Source organism: Mya arenaria, chromosome 13 (assembly GCF_026914265.1).
Source record: "Mya arenaria isolate MELC-2E11 chromosome 13, ASM2691426v1".
NCBI classification, from domain to species: domain Eukaryota; kingdom Metazoa; phylum Mollusca; class Bivalvia; order Myida; family Myidae; genus Mya; species Mya arenaria.
This window is the reverse complement of record NC_069134.1, coordinates 41150798-41172941: the sequence shown is the minus strand read 5'-3', so window position 1 is coordinate 41172941 and position 22144 is coordinate 41150798. Positions and strand designations below refer to the sequence as shown.

The 22144-nt window shown below is 35.8% G+C and overlaps 1 protein-coding gene across 1 annotated transcript in view; it reads left to right on the top strand.

Annotated features, from left to right (window-relative positions):
- The window catches only part of LOC128214258 (proteasome adapter and scaffold protein ECM29-like), a 57083-nt gene extending 36246 nt beyond the window's left edge, over positions 1 to 20837 (top strand). The window contains exons 31-46 of the mRNA XM_052920634.1: positions 323 to 382; positions 862 to 951; positions 1437 to 1503; positions 2514 to 2605; positions 3015 to 3081; positions 3911 to 4039; positions 4788 to 4856; positions 5684 to 5895; positions 6411 to 6454; positions 10934 to 10976; positions 11660 to 11806; positions 12268 to 12394; positions 12940 to 13045; positions 13530 to 13627; positions 15878 to 15949; positions 16259 to 20837. Coding sequence (XP_052776594.1) covers positions 323 to 382; positions 862 to 951; positions 1437 to 1503; positions 2514 to 2605; positions 3015 to 3081; positions 3911 to 4039; positions 4788 to 4856; positions 5684 to 5895; positions 6411 to 6454; positions 10934 to 10976; positions 11660 to 11806; positions 12268 to 12394; positions 12940 to 13045; positions 13530 to 13627; positions 15878 to 15949; positions 16259 to 16392 — 1557 coding nt within the window. The 3' untranslated portion in view covers positions 16393 to 20837. The remainder of the gene's footprint in view (positions 1 to 322; positions 383 to 861; positions 952 to 1436; positions 1504 to 2513; positions 2606 to 3014; positions 3082 to 3910; positions 4040 to 4787; positions 4857 to 5683; positions 5896 to 6410; positions 6455 to 10933; positions 10977 to 11659; positions 11807 to 12267; positions 12395 to 12939; positions 13046 to 13529; positions 13628 to 15877; positions 15950 to 16258) is intronic.
- Positions 20838 to 22144: the final 1307 nt, after the last annotated feature.

Here is a 22144-nt window from a genome sequence, read left to right as displayed (position 1 = left end):
TGTGAAATTTTGAACGTAGCATTAGTAATGTTCTTAAAAACTTAAATGTTTGTTGAAATGAATGTTTAAAAATGGTGGCGTAAAATTTATCTGGAAACCTACTGAAATCATTTTGCTTTATAAATCTCTGTTAATCTAGAATATGAACATATGCCAGTTTTTAATATTACATCATACTTTGATGCAAACTTTAGTTCATGATGTTTGTAGAGAACTAAATTGGAATTGTAAATGATTTATTTGTTTCAGTGAGCTACAGTTTTAGGTTTGGAAGCATTTTATATAATTACAACTGATTTTTTTTAATTTTTATATTTTCCAGCTTGACAACGCCAGAATTATGGCTTCAAAAATGTCTCCAATGATGGAAACTGTCAACTTGGTATGGGTTTTGCTTGTTTATATGGCCAGGTTGTATGATTAAAACTTATATCAAAGTAAAATGTATATTAACCCTTTGCATGCTGGGTAAATTGTCGTCTGCTCAAAAATGTCGTCTGGTTTATTCTAAATTTCTTTAAATTTACTTAAAACTTTGGGGATATATTGACTGAGTGGCAAACAGCTTGGAACCTGACCAGGCGCAGAGTAACTCGGTGTCTGGTCTGGTTCCAAGCTGTTTGCAAAGCCTTTAAAATCGCCATCAGCAGCCTAAGGGTTAAGAGTTTGTTTGGTTGGCTGTATAAATGTAAAAGTTTTAATTGGTTTGCAATGATGAAATGTAGTATTGAACTTGATGAAGGTGCTAAACAGGATTGCTTTTGACAGACAGAAAATTGTTCAGTTTACTGTCAATGTCTGTAAGCCCGTTTTACTGCCACAAAACCTTAAGGTAAAATCAAACTTTTACTATCGTTTCAGTGTGTACAGTATGTAGATGAGAGTGTTTTACCGGAGATGGTGCCTAGACTTACAGAGCTCATCAAGAGCGGTATAGGTGTAGGGACAAAGGTATGCTGGATTGATTCAATAAAATGGCTCTCAATTTAGCTGAAATCTTAATGAATGCAATGACTTTAGAATGATTTTAACACAATTTACTGTTAGTTTGCAAATACATTTATATGTCTTTATGGTCTATTTACCGGCATGAAAGCCGTCTAAATTTTAACTTATCATAAAACATAGCCTTGGTGAAGTTGTTTTTGTACAAAACAACACTTTAATATTGGCCATAACTTTGAAACCATGTACTAACATGGAACTTGATACGCATGATCACATTGAAAATACACCATTTTCATTCATCAGAGGTTTGACATTATACAAATAGCATCATTGCTTTGGCGTACGAGAATGCAATATACATGGGCAGTAAAATACATGTTGAGTTATGCCCTCTTTATTTACTGAATAAAATGGATGAAGATTGGTATCCTTAGGTGGTGTTCTTTTGAGTTTATTCTAGTTTTTACAGCAAAAAATATCAATTTCAGGCAGCTTGTTCCCACTTTGTTGTCTCCCTGGTACATCAATGTCCGAAGGATCTGACCCCACACACAGGTATAGTAATTACACTACATTGTTCCTACAGCCTATTGTGAGAAATATGGCTGTCTGTCATACCATCGTTTTTTCAGTAATTCAAGTAGTAATGATATATATTTCAAAACAATTTTTTGTTCAAATTTTATCACCTATCAAGTATTCATATTTAAACTCCTGTCTTTGATTTTTTTAAATAGTTGCCTATATAAAGTTTATTTGAATTGCAAGTTACACTCAACTGAATTTGTTATTCTATTGTAATATCAGACTTAATATTTTTATCTTATGATATTTTCTCATACGTCCATTGAAGAGATGGCCCCTAAATAGATGTGTAACAAAACCCGTTCGTTGATGAGATGGCCCCTAAATAGATGTGTAACAAAACCCGTCCGTTGATGAGATGGCCCCTAAATAGATGTGTAACAAAACCCGTCCGTTGATGAGATGGCCCCTAAATAGATGTGTAACAAAACCCGTCCGTTGATGAGATGGCCCCTAAATAGATGTGTAACAAAACCCGTCCGTTGATGAGATGGCCCCTAAATAGATGTGTAACATAACCCGTCCGTTGATGAGATGGCCCCTAAATAGATGTGTAACAAAACCCGTCCGTTGATGAGATGGCCCCTAAATAGATGTGTAACAAAACCTGTCTGTTGATGAGATGGCCCCTAAATAGATGTGTAACAAAACCTTGGCCTCATTAGGTTAAATATATATTGCATGTTTTTTATTCATTTATATGCTGGACTTAACATGTAAATACATATTGTGTTTAAAAAATATAAACTTTTAAAGTTGAATAAATTAAAAATAACTGTTATAACTGAGGTTATCAAAATGTCAAAAGGATCAAGTTTGGGAACCATTTTAGTGTTCGAAATTATACTTTTAAAAATCACAATATTACTTAGCTAAAGAACTTGTAGTATGTCCTGCTATGTGAAACTCAAATTTTAAGAAAGCTAAGATTATTTATTTACTAGTGCTAGGCTTCAAAAACTGACATTTGCCATTTACAGGCAAGCTGATGGGTGCTTTTCTGAATGGAGTGGCTGACAGGAACATGGCAGTCAGAAAATCTTACGCTCTGGCTTTAGGACATCTTGTCAGGGTATGATTAAGACTAACATCTATTCTCTTTTATCATGTGAAATAAATAAACAAAAACCATAAAGTTTCCTACTTTTATACTTGTAAATATTCAATTGTGCTAATATACACGTAATAGAATAATGGGTGAGTTGTGGCTTGAAAGTGACGTAAAGTCCTGTCAGTATACTTGATGGCTGGAATATTGCTTATAAAAACTCTTAACGTGCCTGGCAAAGAATGTCAGATCTGTTTATCATTGACACATTCATTGCCGAAAATAAAGATTTTATTTAATTTTCAGTGATAGTTTGACTCTAAATTTGTAGGGTGAAATGATGTCAATGTCAAGCAAGTGCATGTCATAAAACTGCATATTGTCCTATGAATGTTTCCATTAAACATTTGCCTAAAAATGAGTAACATTTCAGATAGCCAAAGATTCAAGTGTTGAGAAGCTGATTACAAGAATGAGATCTTGGTATCTGGAGAAAGAAGGTCTGTTCATATTTTTGATACTCATGATTACCTTTCGAGAAATTAAAAATTTTTTAAATATTGAAGTTTGTGGTTTATGAAAAATTGTCAGTAAGGAAATTAAATTGACTCAAACTTTGGCAAATTTCATTAAAATAACATCTTTAAGTTAGAAAAGGCTTGGTCAAGGTTGAAAGGTTGGCTGTTCAAGCCCACTTGCCTTATTCTGTTTAAATATCTTTATTTTTATAAAACCTCTATCAAAGACAGTAATCCATGTACAGGACTTTGTTTTAGGTATAAAACATATTTTTAGCTTGTGTGTTTTACAAAGAAAAGGTATTGTTGTGGTCTTGATATTTTTGTCATCATGGACATTGGCAAAAATCTTAAACTTAAACGTTTTTCTAAGGTATTCCAATAAAACTTGGTATATATGTTGAGAGAGACCATGTGTACATGTAAAGCAAGATTCATAACTCTAGCTTCAATATTTGTGGAGTTAGGCCACATGTTTTACTGACAAAAAAACAACAGATGAACATTGGGGTTTGCTCCAGGACGCTCTCAAGTTAAATGGATCCTTTCTTTGAAATATGTCACAAATCAATTTTTTCTGTTGACCAGAGGAGGCTGCACACAATAGCCGTGGTTTAACATTTTAAGCAATCATCCAACAAAGTCTGGACATACTTAAACATCACACTTCATTTCAAGAGGAGGCTGCATACAATGGCTGTTGTTTGACTTATTACGCAATTAGCCAACAGAGAGTCCCAACATACTGAACATCACACTTCACTCTGTGTATTATTTCACGATCATAAATGTCATATTTTCTTATTTCCAGAGGAAGCAGCACACAATGGATGTGGCCTGACGTTACACGCGATCAGTCAACAGAGTTCTGACATCCTGAAACGTCACGCCTCATTGACAATGCCACTGGCATTTTTGGCCATGCACGAACTGGCAAAAGGTCAGAGACATTATATTGTCACATCTCATGTTTCTTGGCTCGGTTTGACAAGAATCAAAAGTCCCCTCCCTCTACCACCCCAACCCCATTTATAGGTACTCGCTTATGTTTTTGGACCGAAATTTAGTTTTCATGGTAACACACCTGAAAACACTTATTTTAACATTATTTTATTCTAATAAATTGAAATTGCTTTAAAAAAACAGTTACAGTATAAAAATTATTTTGGTTTTAGTGGGGTGCAAACCCACTCTGGTCAAGTCTAGAATAAATTAGAAGACCAACCCCTAAACCACCAGGCCACTGGGACTGTAACAAAAGTAGTAGCTATTTTGACCTCTTAAGAATACAATGATTAAATCAAGTGATAATGTCAATTAACCAATCAGGCATCAAATAAAGCTGTAATTAAGTGATTATTAGCATTGCTAGCGGTAATTAAAATTGTGGTCTTTAGCGGATATCAGCATTTGCTGAAGGGTTCAAGCTTTTGGTGTCTTAGATTAAACACTCCTAATCATTTGTCACACTTTATTTTGTCATACAAAAAAAGTGCATTTTACAATAACATGTGCGAGTGTAAGTACAAATCATGTATGTTTGTTCTCATTTTTAGTGAAAATATGAGTAATGCTTGTTGGTTCTGCCTTTATACTTGAAATCATTGAAGAAAAATTGTTTCAACAAGATCATTAAAGTACTTCAAATGAATACCGGGTATGTTAGTTTGTTTATTCTTTAACTTCAGATGGTAGCAGTAACAAGGGAGATGATAGTCTTTCACTCTGGGAGGAAGTGTGGACCGAGGTCACACCAGGTACACAGATTTTCATTGTTACATTAATCTAGGGGTACAGCCTCAATGTTTTTTTTTTTCCACATTTAAAGGAATGATGGCAGGGCCTTTTGATAGGTGAAAAATAGTGTCGTTTTTGCATCAAGGGAAATAATACTAACATGGTTCATATAATGTTCAACTTGTGGTCAGACCTTTTATTCAACAAAGCTATGGTAATGGTAATATTCATGAATGGCACTATATTGCTACTATTGCTAAAAGAAATGTAAAATATTAAAGGGGATTTTTTTTACATGGACAGGGGAAAATATATTCTTTCTCAGGAGAGGAATGGGGTAGAATTTCGGCCCCCAAAATGACCGGAAATAAACACAGAGTCTTTGGAGATATTTTCTACCACCTGAACATTTCTGAAATGATTGCATTTGATTATGCCGCTAAAGGTCTGAAGGAGGGCAAACATTATTTATACTTAAAGCAGAGGGTCGTTTCATCAAGGATTCTGGGAGCTGTTTTGTAAATGGAAAGGAGTTCAAACAGTGCCATACTTGTGTTGAAAAATCTTTCCTAGGAACGAAACTGCTCCTTGTTATCTTGATGAAATGGAGGCCTGGTGTTGGTGAATTCAAAGACACATTTCAAGGGCAAATGTCACTTTCAGTGACAGTTAATATTTTCTTTTGACTATATCACTAGGCTTTGTATTGATTTCTAATAAGGGTACATATACCATGTGATAATTTTTGCAACATCTCTTAACTTCATTTATCAGTCATTTATCTTTCATTGTTGAATCTTTTTATTAATGAATACTACAATATAAACTTCTTAATTACATATTTCAGGTACCGAGGGAGGCATCAAGCTATACCTGGCAGAGATTGTATCCCTACTCCAGGAGACGATCCAGTCCCAGTCATGGGCAACAAAAGCTCAGGCCGCCCGGGCAATATCCACTGTGGCTGACAAATTAGGGGCTAAATTAGGGCCACCACATCTTGGAAACCTTATTGAAGCCCTTCTTCTAGGTCTACAGGGGCGAACATGGGCTGGGAAGGTGAGACTTTGATTTTGGGGCTCTCAATAAACTTCGTTGGGATTCTTTGGGCATGAGTTTTTGTGTCATCCGTGAGGTGTGGCTGACTCAAAGGGGTAACTTTGTCGAGCGTTATTGTTATCCTTTCTCATCTGTGTCACACTTTAGTTTTCAATCAATGACTATTGAACAACTTAGTGTAGAGTCTCCAAGCTTTGGTTTGCACATTAGCCATGGTTAGTAGATGGCCAAAAACTGGCAGCACATCTGATTTGTGGGTTTCTAGTATCCAAGCTTGGAGAATAATTGCAAAGTGTGACTTTAATTTAAGCACCTTGAAAGTCAACTTATCATTTTTCCTGTTCTTAGTTATGCCCTGATGCATGGCCGTAACGTTGATAGGATAATAAAGTTGGCTTTCTTAAAAGTTACATAACAAACTGTGTAGAATTATCGTTAACATAAATGTATTCAAGGTTTAATACATCTAAGCTGCTTTAAAGTTTGTATATTGTACATTTTTCTTCTGTTTACAGGAGGCCCTTCTACATGCTCTCCAAACAGTGTGCAAGTCCTGCAGGTAAGCATCTCCATACCCTACTGCAAACAAACATTATTTTGTGTATGGTGTTTTCTGAGTCGTTGCCCTTTCTCTCGTTATTATGTATAAGGATTATAAGAGTCAGTAGGTCAAGCTTATAGGTTTAAGGTTTATAAAAGTGTCAGTAGGTCTAGTGGTTAGGCATAAGGTTTATAAAAGGGTCAGTAGGTCAAGTGGTTAGGTGTAAGGTTTATAAAAGTGTCAGTAGGTCTAGTGGTTAGGTGTAAGGTTTATAAAAGGGTCAGTAGGTCAAGTGGTTAGGTGTAAGGTTTGTAAAAGTGTCAGTTTGTCTGGTGGTTAGGCGTAGGGTTTATAAAAGTGTCAGTAGGTCTAGTGGTTAGGCATAAGGTTTATAAAGGGTCAGTAGGTCAAGTGGTTAGGTGTAAGGTTTATAAAGGGTCAGTAGGTCTAGTGGTTAGGTAAAAGGTTTATAAAAGGGTCAGTAAGTCTAGTGGTTAGGTATAAAGTTTATAAAAGGGTCAGTAGCTCTAGTGGTTAGGTGTTAGGTTTATAAAAGGGTCAGTAGGTCAAGTAGTTAGGTGTAAGGTTTATAAAGGGTCAGTGGGTCTAGTGGTTAGGTATAAAGTTTATAAAAGGGTCAGTAGCTCTAGTGGTTAGGTGTAAGGTTTATCAAGGGTCAGTAGGTCTAGTGGTTAGGTATAAAGTTTATAAAAGGTTCAGTAGCTCTAGTGGTTAGGTGTAAGGTTTATAAAAGGGTCAGAAGGTCAAGTGGTTAGGTGTAAGGTTTATAAAAGGGTCAGTAGCTCTAGTGGTTAGGTGTAAGGTTTATAAAGGGTCAGTAGGTCTAGTGGTTAGGTATAAAGTTTATAAAAGGGTCAGTAGCTCTAGTGGTTAGGTGTAAGGTTTATAAAGGGTCAGTAGGTCAAGTGGTTAGGTATAAGGTTTATAAAAGGGTCAGTAGGTCAAGCTGTTAGGTGTTAGGTTTATAAATGGGTCAGTAAGTCAAGCGGTTAGGTGTTAGTGGTTAGGTAAAAGGTTTATAAAGGGTCAGTAGGTCTAGTGGTTAGGTATAAGGTTTATAAAAGGGTCAGTAGCTCTAGTGGTTAGGTGTAAGGTATATAAAGGGTCAGTAGGTCAAGTGGTTAGGTATAAGGTTTATAAAAGGGTCAGTAGGTCAAGCTGTTAGGTGTTAGGTTTATAAATGGGTCAGTAAGTCAAGCGGTTAGGTGTTAGTGGTTAGGTAAAAGGTTTATAAAGGGTCAGTAGGTCTAGTGGTTAGGTATAAAGTTTATAAAAGGGTCAGTAGCTCTAGTGGTTAGGTGTAAGGTTTATAAAGGGTCAGTAGGTCTAGTGGTTAGGTATAAAGTTTATAAAAGGGTCAGTAGCTCTAGTGGTTAGGTGTAAGGTTTATAAAAGGGTCAGAAGGTCAAGTGGTTAGGTGTAAGGTTTATAAAAGGGTCAGTAGCTCTAGTGGTTAGGTGTAAGGTTTATAAAGGGTCAGTAGGTCTAGTGGTTAGGTATAAAGTTTATAAAAGGGTCAGTAGCTCTAGTGGTTAGGTGTAAGGTTTATAAAGGGTCAGTAGGTCAAGTGGTTAGGTATAAGGTTTATAAAAGGGTCAGTAGGTCAAGCTGTTAGGTGTAAGGTTTATAAATGGGTCAGTAAGTCAAGCGGTTAGGTGTTAGTGGTTAGGTAAAAGGTTTATAAAGGGTCAGTAGGTCTAGTGGTTAGGTATAAGGTTTATAAAAGGGTCAGTAGCTCTAGTGGTTAGGTGTAAGGTTTATAAAGGGTCAGTAGGTCTAGTGGTTAGGTATAAAGTTTATAAAAGGGTCAGTAGCTCTAGTGGTTAGGTGTAAGGTTTATATAAGGGTCAGAAGGTCAAGTGGTTAGGTGTAAGGTTTATAAAAGGGTCAGTAGGTCTAGTGGTTAGGTGTAAGGTTTATACAAGGGTCAGTAGCTCTAGTGGTTAGGTGTAAGGTTTATAAAGGGTCAGTAGCTCTAATGGTTAGGTGTAAGGTTTATAAAAGGGTCAGTAAGTCTAGTGGTTAGGTGTAAGGTTTATAAAGGGTCAGTAGGTCTAGTGGTTAGGTATAAAGTTTATAAAAGGGTCAGTAGGTCAAGTGGTTAGGTGTAAGTGGTTAGGTATAAGGTTTATAAAAGGGTCAGAAGGTCAAGCGGTTAGGTGTAAGGTTTATAAAAGGGTCAGTAGGTCAAGCAGTTAGATGTTAGGTTTATAAAAGGGTCAGTAGCTCTAGTGGTTAGGTGTAAGGTTTATTAAAAGGGTCAGTAGCTCTAGCGGTTAGGTGTAAGGTTTATAAAAGGGTCAGTAGCTCTAGTGGTTAGGTGTAAGGTTTATAAAGGGTCAGTAGGTCAAGCGGTTAGGTGTTAGGTTTATAAAAGGGTCAGTAGCTCTAGTGGTTAGGTGTAAGGTTTATAAAAGGGTCAGTTGCTCTAGTGGTTAGGTGTAAGGTTTATAAAGGGTCAGTAGCTCTAGTGGTTAGGTGTTAGGTTTATAAAAGGGCCAGTAGGTCAAGCGGTTAGGTGTAAGGTTTATAAAAGGGTCAGTAGGTCAAGCGGTTAGGTGTTAGGTTTATAAAAGGGTCAGTAGCTCTAGTGGTTAGGTATAAAGTTTATAAAAGGGTCAGTAGCTCTAGTGGTTAGGTGTAAGGTTTTTAAAAGGGTCAGTAGGTCAAGCGGTTAGGTGTTAGGTTTATAAAAGGGTCAGTAGCTCTAGTGGTTAGGTATAAAGTTTATAAAAGGGTCAGTAGCTCTAGTGGTTAGGTGTAAGGTTTATAAAGAGTCAGTAGCTCTAGTGGTTAGGTGTTAGGTTTATAAAAGGGTCAGTAGGTCAAGCGGTTAGGTGTAAGGTTTATAAAAGGGTCAGTAGCTCTAGTGGTTAGGTGTAAGGTTTATAAAGGGTCAGTAGCTCTAGTGGTTAGGTGTTAGGTTTATAAAAGGGTCAGTAGGTCAAGCGGTTAGGTGTTAGGTTTATAAAAGGGTCAGTAGGTCAAGCGGTTAGGTGTTAGGTTTATAAAAGGGTCAGTAGCTCTAGTGGTTAGGTATAATGTTTATAAGAGGGTCAGTAGGTCTAGTGGTTAGGTGTTAGGTTTATAAAAGGGTCAGTAGGTCAAGCAGTTAGATGTTAGGTTTATAAAAGGGTCATTAGCTCTAGTGGTTAGGTATAAAGTTTATAAGAGGGTCAGTAGGTCTAGTGGTTAGGTGTTAGGTTTATAAAAGGGTCAGTAGGTCAAGCAGTTAGATGTTAGGTTTATAAAAGGGTCATTAGCTCTAGTGGTTAGGTATAAAGTTTATAAGAGGGTCAGTAGGTCTAGTGGTTAGGTGTTAGGTTTATAAAAGGGTCAGTAGGTCAAGCAGTTAGATGTTAGGTTTATAAAAGGGTCAGTAGGTCTAGTGGTTAGGTATAAAGTTTATAAAGGGGGTCAGTAGGTCTAGTGGTTAGGTGTTAGGTTTATAAAAGGGTCAGTAGGTCAAGCAGTTAGATGTTAGGTTTATAAAAGGGTCAGTAGCTCTAGTGTTTAGGTATAAAGTTTATAAGAGGGTCAGTAACTCTAGTGGTTAGGTGTTAGGTTTATAAAAGGGTCAGTAGGTCAAGCAGTTAGATGTTAGGTTTATAAAAGGGTCAGTAGCTGTAGTGGTTAGGTATAAAGTTTATAAAGGGTCAGTAGCTCTAGTGGTTAGGTGTAAGGTTTATAAAGGGTCAGTATCTCTAGTGGTTAGGTGTTAGGTTTATAAAAGGGTCAGTAGCTCTAGTGGTTAGGTGTAAGGTTTATAAAGGGTCAGTAGCTCTAGTGGTTAGGTGTTAGGTTTATAAAAGGGTCAGTAGCTCAAGTGTTTAGGTGTAAGGTTTATAAAGGGTCAGTAGCTCTAGTGGTTAGGTGTAAGGTTTATAAAAGGGTCAGTAGGTCAAGCGGTTAGGTGTTAGGTTTATAAAAGGGTCAGTAGCTCTAGTGGTTAGGTATAAAGTTTATAAAAGGGTCAGTAGGTCAAGTGGTTAGGTGTAAGGTTTATAAAAGGGTCAGTAGGTCAAGCAGTTAGGTGTAAGGTTTATAAAAGGGTCAGTAGCTCTAGTGGTTAGGTAAAAGTTTATAAAAGGGTCAGTAGGTCAAGTGGTTAGGTATAAAGTTTATAAAAGGGTCAGTAGGTCAAGTGGTTAGGTATAAGGTTTATAAAAGGTCTAGTGGTTAGGTTGCTCAATCAGGAAGCCATGTGTTCCACTCTTTTTGTAGCCCCTTAGAAGGGGCATTGAACAAATTTTTGTTGATGTAATGTTTGATTAAGTTATTATATGTTAAGCAGCAAGTAATAAAAAGTTCAGTTGGTGTTTCCCTTGGTATTTTTGGGACTACTTACCATTAATGCCCTTATAAAAAAATAAAAAAAATGACCACCACAGGGACTAAAATACTTTCTGGTCGCAGGTATCTCTGAATACAATATTATAGATTTTATTTTTATTTATAGATGTGTTATTTTTACAGTTCCAGTATAAAGGGATCTCAAGAAGAAGACTTTGTTACTAAGGTAATGAACTTGTTTTATTGAAATGAGATTTTTTTTAGGAATTTGAATCTGAAATTAGCTTGCTCTCTGATAGCTCCATTAATTTTACATTTTGACACTTTGTGACCCATATAATTTTGTTATCATTTGAAAGATAGTTGATGGCTGATTACTTATATGTAAATTAATTGAGCAAAACTGGAATATGACAATTAGTTTATTTGCTCTATATTTCCTTTTTTCGCACTTAAAGTCTCTTTCAATAAATCATAGCAGTTTCCTGACCTATGTCTGCCCTGAGAGAGACTTGTGATTTTCCTGATATGGTTGCTTTGAATTCAAATCTCGTTATGACATTTAATGGCCCTCCTAGAATCAAAAATATCTTTTGTTAGAAAATTATAAAATGCATGAAAATTGACATGTTTTGTTAGCGTAATTGTATTTCAGATAGTTGAGGAAAATAGAGGATTAGTTACAAGCTAATGGTGGAAATATTTCAAGCTGAAAGGTTCAAGAATACAAAGCCTATTCATGATTTTACGAAATCTTATTTTAGGTAATTGATTCCTTCTGGGGGAAAAAAGAAAAGAAAGCATAAAGTACCAACTAGAGGCCCTGGCGTGTCTTCATAAGGTGATGGAGATATTTGCTGTGAAAAGTTCCCAAGTGTCCCATTTATGAACTATTAAATTGTATTTCAGATAATTGAGGACCTTCTTAGGGAAAGTAGAAAAGAAAGCATAAAATACAAGCTAGAGGCCCTGACATGCCTTGGAGAGGTGGTTGAGATATTTGAAGTGGATAGGTTCCAAGATGTTTACGCCATACTCGCTCCTGTGATAGAAAAGGTATTAATGTTGTACTGTTTCATAATGTATGAGTGGATCATGGCTTGGTGTTTTGATATCTGTTAAAGGTTAATAGGTTAGGGCTGTCAGGATGAGCGTGGTCTAGTGGTTAGCATGTCCACCTCTCACACAAGAGGTGGTTGGTTCGAGCCCCATCGGGTGTATTTCTCAAGGCCTGTCAAAATGGACACCAGTTCCGGTTTCTACCTAAGAAACAGATTAAGACTAATTCAATCTCTTTTCATCACAGTAGTGCTAGGAATTATTTTAGTATAATTCTAGACCTGTCTGATTGTGTAAGGCAACATTAGATTTCTCTACTTAAGGATCATTACATTGATTTTATGTCAATTAACCAGGACTTAACTTGGGGCTGTGCTAGTTTTGACAACTGTCTTTTTGTTAAGATTTAAGAGTTGGCATTGGATGTTGAATTTGGGCAAAATTTGTTTATATTGCAGAAAGAGGAAGATATGGAGGTCGATGAGGAAAAGGAAGAGTTGAATTCTGATGTTAAGGAGGGCCAACTTGTGTGCTATTACACAGTCCTAGGTCAAATATGGCCTATAGGGGCACGTAATACTCAGGGTAAGTTTTTATGTAATCTGTTCACTGAATTGAACATGTCAGTAACTGTTTTTCAACGAATTCAGCATATAAGCTGTTTACTGAATTGAGACTATAAGTTGTACGCTGAATTGAGCATGTAAGCTGTTTACTGAATTGAGCTTGTCAGCTGTTTTATAAATTGAATATGTGTTTACTGAATTGAGCATGTAAGCTGTTTACTGGATTGAGCTTGTAACCTTTTTTACTGAATTGAATTTGTTTTTACTGAATTTAGCATGTAAGTTGTTAACTGAATTGAGCATGTAAGCTGTTTACTGAATTAAATATGTGTTTACTGAATTCAGCATGTAAGCTGTTTACTGAATTAAGCATGTAAGCTGTTTGCTAATTTGAGCATGTGATATGTTTACTGAATGGTGCATTTGAGCTGTTTAATGAAATGAGCATGTAAGTTGTTTACTGAATTGAGCATGTAAGTTGTTCAATGAGCATATAAGCTGATTACTGAAGGAGTGGCCCTGGTAATGCATATATGAATTGAAATGTTTTCTTTTCTTTTCCAGAGGCTCGCCTGGAAGGCATTAGCTGTCTACTATGCGAGGCCCTGCAAGGGAACACACGGAAAATCCAAGAGGCCATTATGAAGACCATGCATAAAGTGATCACCAGGTAACCCCATTGTTATTACTACAAAGTGCATATTTTTTAGGACATTCTTCACAGCATGTCTTATACTTAAAGTAACATAAAAAATATATATGCATTAATAAGATTAATAGCATCACAACGAGTAGTTTATGATGCCAAAAAGCAAACATTTGTATGTGTATAATAGTGAAAACCCAGACAAAAATGAAAATATATTCCATATCCAGGGATATTCAGGTCTATATAACAGAAGCAACGAAAGATTTGTTCAAATAATCATATTCTTAGATGGTAATTTTTTAAATGTTTTATTTCTTGCAGAAACTACGTCCTTTTAACTTGTTTTATCATTTAAGAAAATTTGAGGAAAAGGTGAAAATTCTGGAAGTTTAACAACAATGACGTTAATCACATTATTAACTTTGATAAAGTTCTGATCGTTCAGCCTTATGTTTCATGGTTATTTTCAAATGTATACTCTATATTCTTGTATGGTTTATTCCAGACTGGAGTGCTTACAAGACGTACAGAAGTTCTCTGCCAATGAGCCATCAGTAGCGACAGTATTGCAGAGGATGATTTTGTCTGTCTTGCCCTGCCTGGGTAAAAGTTTACTTTCATATTCTCACTGTATCTTTACAAGGTCCTTTTACCATGACAGGTGTTGAGAAGGTGTGTCAGCTGTTTGGTAGCTCAGTCTGCATAGCATTCGCCCTGACAGTGAGGGGTCCCAGGTTCCAGCCTTGGTTTGGCTGCACATTTTTCTCACCCTGTTACAATAAATAGTAATTATTCTTGAATGCAAATAATTTTACTTAATACAACTAATTAAATAAAAACTGATTAATTAAGGTATCCATGTACTTCTCGGAAATGCTTCCTAGTTAGCAATAAACATGCATGGTTACCTAGAAATTTATATTGTGAACGTTTCTAATTATCTAAACTACAGGATTAGCCCAGAACATTTTCTTTTCTTGTCAGCCAATTCCGAAGACACATGTGTTAAACATAAAAAAAAGCAATTTTTGTGATCAGTGTGGTTTTAGCTTGTCTGTTTTCCAGATTGAAAAAAACAAATTGTCCTATGTTTAACTGTCAGCATCAGTGGCTTGCAAAATAATATCCTAGGTCAAAACTTAATGTTTTGTTTTTTTTAGATATTCTCATGAAATTTGATACATAATTTTGTTACAAGTGCAATTTGTGTTTGTGTATCAAGGCCCATTTCACTGGCTTAAAAATTGTGGAATTAATCCCCTTTAATTGACGAAAAAACACAGACAAGTATAAGCACTCACTTGCTTTGCTTTTGTTTAAACTATGGTATTTAAGAGTGCTGTTGTTTGTTAATAACAAATAACATGGTTCTCGTTGGTTTGAGTGCATGAAATGAAAGTTAAATACCATTATTTTTTGTGCGTATCCCTTTTGGCGCCAAAGCATACATGCCATATTTTTTGGAGACCATTCCATGAGATTTGGTCAAAAGGCTTAAAATTTAGGGGGATTTGGAAAGTATTCAGGGGGATTTTATATCGAAAGTCTAAGTTCACGAAATATCAATTTTTTGCTTTTTATTCACATAATTATATAAAAATATTCATTCAATATTGCAATGACAACTGAACTAACATCAATTCATAATATATTATGCATATAACACTTCAATGTATATATATATAAAATGTTAAATTGTAAAAAAAGTAAATTTTTACAAAAAGCACTACTAAAAAAATGAATTTTTAGGCACTTCACAGAACTAAGTAAGCACTACTAAAAAAATGAATTTTTAGGCACTTCACAGCACTAGGTCCACATGACAATCAGGATAGCAAACACATCCACAATTAAATGCATGAATTGGTTGATTTATATAGCATGTCCTTGGAAGGAACAAATGAGCTGCATATGTTATGTTCATTAAACTTTACAATTGTTTCTGAAGTCAATCTTAACCTTGAGTCTGTCTGAATTTTTCTCAATATGCTGAAACAACGCTCAGCGTTTCAGTTTCATGGTGACTGTACTGATATGAATTTAGAATAATCCATCATTATCAGAAACAGTACAGTATACCGTAACATTTTCACACGTCGGAAAATTGTCCAATAGTTGCGTGTTAACATCTTGATTTGTAATTTAATTTCAACACCCTTACAGGGTTAAAAACAATCAAACAATTAGTGACACCTGTACAAATTTATTGCGACCTTTCGATCGTATAACGCAGAGATCAAAGGCGCTATTATGGCACACTGTGTAACAATCAAAACATGTACCCTACTAATTGGCAGTTTGTGCAAGGCTGTATACACACCATCAATCGATAATCCAGATGTAAAATACAGCACATCAAATTCCTTACCGTAAACACGCGGATCAAATCTCGGGTAATAAAACCAGTGACAACACGCTCGTAAGCGGAGGTTTTAAAAAAAAAAATCATTTTTTTTTTTTTGAAATTCCGGGGGATTTGCATCTCCCGCCGGGAGACCGGGGGATGGACCGAAATTCCGGGGGATTTTTTCCCCCTCCGGGGGATATGGCATGTATGCGCCAAAGTAGCAAAAAAGCATGGCCACCAGGGACCGCCACCCAACTCAATGGATTGGCCACACCAAAAAAAATAATTTTTCATTTAAACCTTTTTGTGCTGTCATCTCTCAATAAATGTGACAACCAGGGAGACTGCCGATGGCATTATGTCTGTCACATTATTGCAAAATAGGATAGTTTAGAAGTTACTTTTGATTATATTTGGGTCCTAAGGGTTTAATGGTTCAATTACAGACTGAAGTCCTAAATGACTTTTGTCCACAATGTGCACAATTCTGTTGTTCTATTTTCCAGGTAACTTGAAGTACACTGTGATAAGAACAGAAGCCCTTGAGATTGTCAATGATATTATACCAAAGCTAACAGGTAATTTGAAAGTCTTTTCTGAAATTTAAGCTTTTATAATATTTTTATTAGTGCATGACTTTGCTTGTTTCAAAATTAATACAACTTTAATGTACTTCATTATAATATACTAGTTTAATATAACCAAAAAATAAAATAAATCCTTTTTGGTGAGGAATGTCTATAGTGATGAAAAAAATCTTACATGAGTTGTCATGTACCATAAATTTGTAAATCACAAGGAAGAATAAATCTTTTAGTGTTCATTTGTATGTCTGTCACTCATTGTACTATAAATCAAATGAAGTTTGACTTATACATGTATTTCAGAATTTCAAAAACTCCAATGCCTTTCCAACGAGACTGTAGAAAAACTGAGGACCGATTTGGCTACCATGACAGCGGACTCCAGTCCTGAGATTCAAGACAAATCAAAGACTCTTCTTGTGATGTTGAATGCCTAGTGTGATAAAATGGGTTTAATTATTTAGTTAATAATTTATCGGTTCTTGTGTCACCTTTTGGTGTCGGTGCAGCAGTGTCATTTGCAACAACTTTGAAAAAATCATGGGCAAACAATAACTAGTATTTATTATCCAATCATTATGAAACTTAGTAACTGTGTTTGTTGGCATAATGTTATGGTCAAGTTTAATCATGATGGGGTTAATCATCTTAGATACTCCAGAGTTGTGCCTCTTTTACATCAAAATACCGCTGGCTTACTTATTGTTAAAGGGTATGAGTTTTTATTTATTACAAAGGTTGGCTCCCTTTACATTTACCCTGGTATTGTAATTGGCTTGAGTATTGTGGGTGCTTCAAAGAGGCGACATATCCAATTCTGCAGAACCTCGTTCAAACTTGTACAAGTTTGTACCGATGATGTGATGTCTATATACTAATATCATGTGACTAGAATACCTAGAATGAAAAAGCATCTGATTATTTTATACAGTCATGTTAGTGAAAACATATGCACAATTATGTTGATATCATATTTTTTTGTTTGTTAATTATTATTGTAAATGAATTTAATAACATAGTACAGTAACAAATACATTTCTGAAATAAATATTTCAATGATGTTTTTTAAACTAGTTTCTGTAATAGTTTTCTGCCATTAGGTGACCATATTTTGTTCATCAATGAATCTATTTAAAATCATGTTAGTAGTAAATTATATTACATTTTTGATTACATTTCAAACATTTTTACATTGTTCCATTTCAATAGTATTATACTTCAATCTTCACTTTTTCCTTAAAGGGACTAGACACGAGATGATGCAAGAAAAAAAGAAAATTGTCAAAAACTAGCAACAAAATTGATATCGTTGTGTTCAAAGCATTGAATCTTACTTACTGATGTATCACATCGCTTACGACACGTGTATCTTCGGCAGTTTTTGCGTATTTTTCCAATTTGAAATTAAATGGGGTTTTCTATGTTAATACCAGTAAATTGAAAAAATAGCATCAGTATATGTATTTGTCCTAATTTCATGACGTTCACATGCTAAACATACACACTATAAACTGGAAAATTTGTTATGCCCCCCTTCGAAGAAGAGGGGTATATTGCTTTGCACAGGCATGTCGGTATGTCGGTCGGTCGGTCGGTCGGTAGACCAAAGCTTGTCCGAGTGATAACTCAACAATTCCTGGACGTATGGTCATCAAACTTGACATGAAGGTTGGGCCTGACCAGTAGATGACCCCTATTGATTTTAGGGCTCATCGGGTCAAAGGTCAAGGTCACAGTGACCTTTAATGGTAAAATAATTTTAAAGCTTGTCCGAGTGATAACTCAACAATGCCTAGACCTATGGTCATCAAACTTGATATGGAAGTTGGACCTGACCATTAGATGACCCCTATTGTTTTTGGGGGTCATCGGGTCAAAGGTCAAGGTCACAGTGACCTTGAATGGTAAAAGGATGTCCGAGTGATAACTCGACAATGCCTGCACCCTTGGCCCTCATTCTTGACTTGGAGGTTGGGCCTGACCAGTAGCTGACCCCTATTGTTTTTGGGGCTCATCGGGTCAAAGATCAAGGTCATAGTGACATTGAATGGTAAAAGGTTGTCCGAGTGATAACTCAACAATGCCTGCACCCATGGCCCTCATAATTGACTTGGAGGTTGGGCCCGACCAGTAGATGAACCCTATTGTTTTTGGGGGTCATCCGGCCAAAGGTCAAGGTCACAGTGACCTTGAATGGTAAAAGGTTGTCCGTGTCATTACTCGACAATGCCTGCACCTATGGCCCTCAAACTTGACTTGGAGGTTGGGCCTGACCAGTAGATGACCCCTATTGTTTTTGGGGGTCATCAGGCCAAAGGTCAAGGTCACAGTGACCTTGAATGGTAAAAGGTTGTCTGAGTGATAACTTGACAATGCCTGCACCCACGGCCATCAAACTTTAATTGGAGGTTGGGCCTGACCAGTAGATGGCCCCTATTGATTTTAGGGGTCATTGGGCCAAAGGTCAAGGTAACAGTGACTTTGAACGATAAAAGGTTGCCCGAGTGATAACTCAACAATGCCTGCGCCCATGGCCCTCAAACTTGACTTGGAGGTTGGGCCTGACCAGTAGATGACCCCTATTGATTTAAGGGGTCAGAGGTCAAGGTCACAGTGACCTTGAAAGCAAACTCGACAATTCCTGGACCTATGGTAATCAAACTTGACATGAAGGTTGGGCCTGACCAGTAGATGACCCCTCTTGACTTTGGGGGTCATCAGGCCAAGGTCAAGGTCACAGTAACCTTTAACGCAAAAAAGTTAACAAATCTTCTCCCAGTGATATCTCAACAATGCCTGAATCTATGATCATCAAACTTGACATGTAAGTTGGGCCTGACCAGGAGATGACCCTTATTGATTTTAGGAGTCATTGGGTCAAAGGTCAGGTTCACAGTGACCTTGAATGCGAAAATGTTTCAAGTGATAATTGGACAATGCCTGCACCCATGGCCCTCAAACTTGACTTGGAGTTGTGTCTGACCTGTAGATGACCCCTTATGATTTAAGGGGTTATTGGATCAAAGGTCAAGATTACAGCGACCTTGAACAAAAAATGCTTGTCTGTGTAATAACTTGACAATGCCTGCACCCATGGCCCTCAAACTTAACATTTAGATTTTTGGTGACCAGCTGATGACTACTATGGATTTTGAGGTCATAGAGTCAAAGGTCATGGTCATAACACACTCTATCCTCAAACTTTGAATGGTCATAATCTTAAAACTGCCTCAACGGCATACAATGTTAGCGACAAATCAGCTGTCATTTCGGTCCATGCATATTTCATTTCATATTGTCCATATAATCCTGACAACATGGCGCTCAGGGGGGGCATAATGTTTGACAAACATCTCTTGTTATGTGTTATTTTTAAACTTGTTAACCGCGGCTGAGACAGCGACAAAATATTCTTTTGATCATGGCATGCTCATACTAGCTCGTGTTGACAATTCTAGGCTTATTTTGAGAACATTTTGTGTTTGCCAATTTTGCCACCATCTGGTGTCTAGTCCCTTGAAGTGACTATATTTATTGTCACTAACATATCGAGTCTGAGTTTGAGACTCAGACTCAGAAAAGCATAAAATCTTGATTTTGTTGTATAAATGCTACTACTGCAGCAAAGAAGGTAAAAAACTCCTGTACCTGTCACAAAAAAATCTGTTCTACAATCAAGCACACATCTTTTGCCAAAATTTAATTACATTACAGATATTTTGAAGCATTTCAGACTTCAATTTTCTGAGTCTGAGTCTGAAATTCAGACTCGAGAAGTTAGTGAAAACTGATCCAGGGATCATTAGTCCATGATAAATCATGAAATCAATATTGAGAGCTTTTAGCTTCAGACTTGTGTACAGAAGGAGGTACCTTAAAATGAATATACATGAATTTGGAAACAATTTCCATAGCAGTCAAAGTCCATTAAACCCTGCTCATTTTTGTACACCAGAGCGATGATGCTATGAGTACATCAGATAAATGCGTAGGATTGATCATTATCAAACCTATTTTGAATGAGAATGACTCTCCTTTGAGCATGAACCGTATATACTTAAACAGAACTTGGCAGTTTTAAGGATTGACAATTATCAGCTGTTAAAACCATGGGTGAACATACTCTGATTAAATAGGTTTTTACAATGGAATAAAACAGTAGAAAATTAGTATAAAAAGAGGAACTTGGAACATGGCATGTTTGATCTCTCAATTTACAAAATGAATGGTTCATAGGTGAAAGCGTTATTTAAAGATACTTACCTGACAATCATTGTGGCTGATTGTTAAGGATGTTAGTTAACGATGTTGTGAACGGCATCGTTGTTAATTTATAAATCACAATGGCTCTGGAAGGATACATTTGTGATCTACAGGTTTTGTAACAAATACATGGCTTCAGGACAACTGTGTTGCAGCTGTACATGTTTTATTTAAATGTATTAACGCTTTGTACAATATTTCACCTTTAAAAGTTAACACCAATGTCGTTTATCACTTTGTTAACTTTAACAGAATTCTGAACAATCGGCCATATGTTTTGTTGCTTGAAAAAATTGACCCACTTGTCTGGCTTTGTGAACTTCTTTTTTGCTTCTGATTTTACTGGTAATTGACTATTTTTGACTATTTTTGATAATTAAAAAGAGATATGAACTGGAAGTTAATAATTGTCAATTGTATGGTGTTATCATTAGTTTATGACATTATATTAAGACATAAATTGTGCCTATTTTAGAACTTGAATCAAATAGTAGCATCCTGTTTGAACAAGATATGGTTTGGGAAGTATTTTAAGTACTTTGATGTTAAACAGGTCTTGGGAAGATTAATTATTATGCTATGTTGTTGCTGGTATTGAAGAGAATAAATGCTTTTTGAAACAAAAAAAAGTTTTTTGTTAGTTTATTATTGGGCACATGTCCCTTTGGTCCATACTTTCAGATGCCATATCCCCATGGGGGATGGGGGGAATTTCGTCCATATATTTGTTAATTGGCTCGGGGCCAATCAGAGTAGATAATCTCATTGTCTAGCTAATGCATAATTATACAAATATGCATACATGTGTAGCTAATGTATTTATTAAATTGACTGATGGGTAATAAATAAGAGTATTAAAAATAAGTTATTTTATAGTTCTATAACTGATATATTTCAATCAACTTCAAACACATGGTCACCATTATTATATCCTAATTGTGAAGCATCACAGTTAAATCATTTTAATGGGCTATTATATATATTGTGATAATAATTGAATTATTATTTTAAAAAGTACACATTTCATTTCTATAATAGAACTACACAGCAGGACACTAGCTCAGATCCAAGATCGGATAGACAGCAGACAGCAATAAAGATTGAAATAAGTACACATAGGTTGTGTACTATACAAACATTGAAATAATAATTGTATTATTATTTTAAAAAGTACACAAAATTTCATTTCTATTATATAACCCACATAACTACACAGCAGGACACTCAGATATGAGATCTGATAGACAGCAGACAACAATAAATATTAAAATAAATACAAATAGGTTGTGTACTATACAAGCATTGTAATAATAATTGTATTATTATATTATTTTAAAAAATACACAAAATTTCATTTCTATTATATAACCCACAGAACTACACAGCAGGACACCGAGATCTGATAGACAGCAGACGGCAATGAAGATTAAAATAAATACACATAGGTTGTGTACTATACAAACATTGTAATAAAAATTGTATTATTTTTTTAAAAGGTACACAAAATTTCATTTCTATTATATAACCCACAGAACTACACAGCAGGACACTCAGATCTGAGATCTGATAGACCGCAGATGGCAATAAAGATTCAAATAAATACAAATAGGTTGTGTACTATACACGGATGTGTGTGTGTTGAGGGGGGGGGGGGGGCTTATAAAAGGGTTAAACAAGGACCACTTTCCACTTTTTTCTGTGGAATAAATGGTAATTTACTGTAATTTACTGACTGATGATATAGAATGATTTAATGTACAGTTTCCACACACACACAAACCCGTAAAGCATTTCTCCTCCCCCAAAAAATGATTACTACAATGTATATAATAAGGAATGTTACCTATATCTTTAGACATCTAATACCTAGATGTTATCTAAAACTGCTCTATAGATAACAAGGCAGCCAAAAAAATCTGTGAAAAA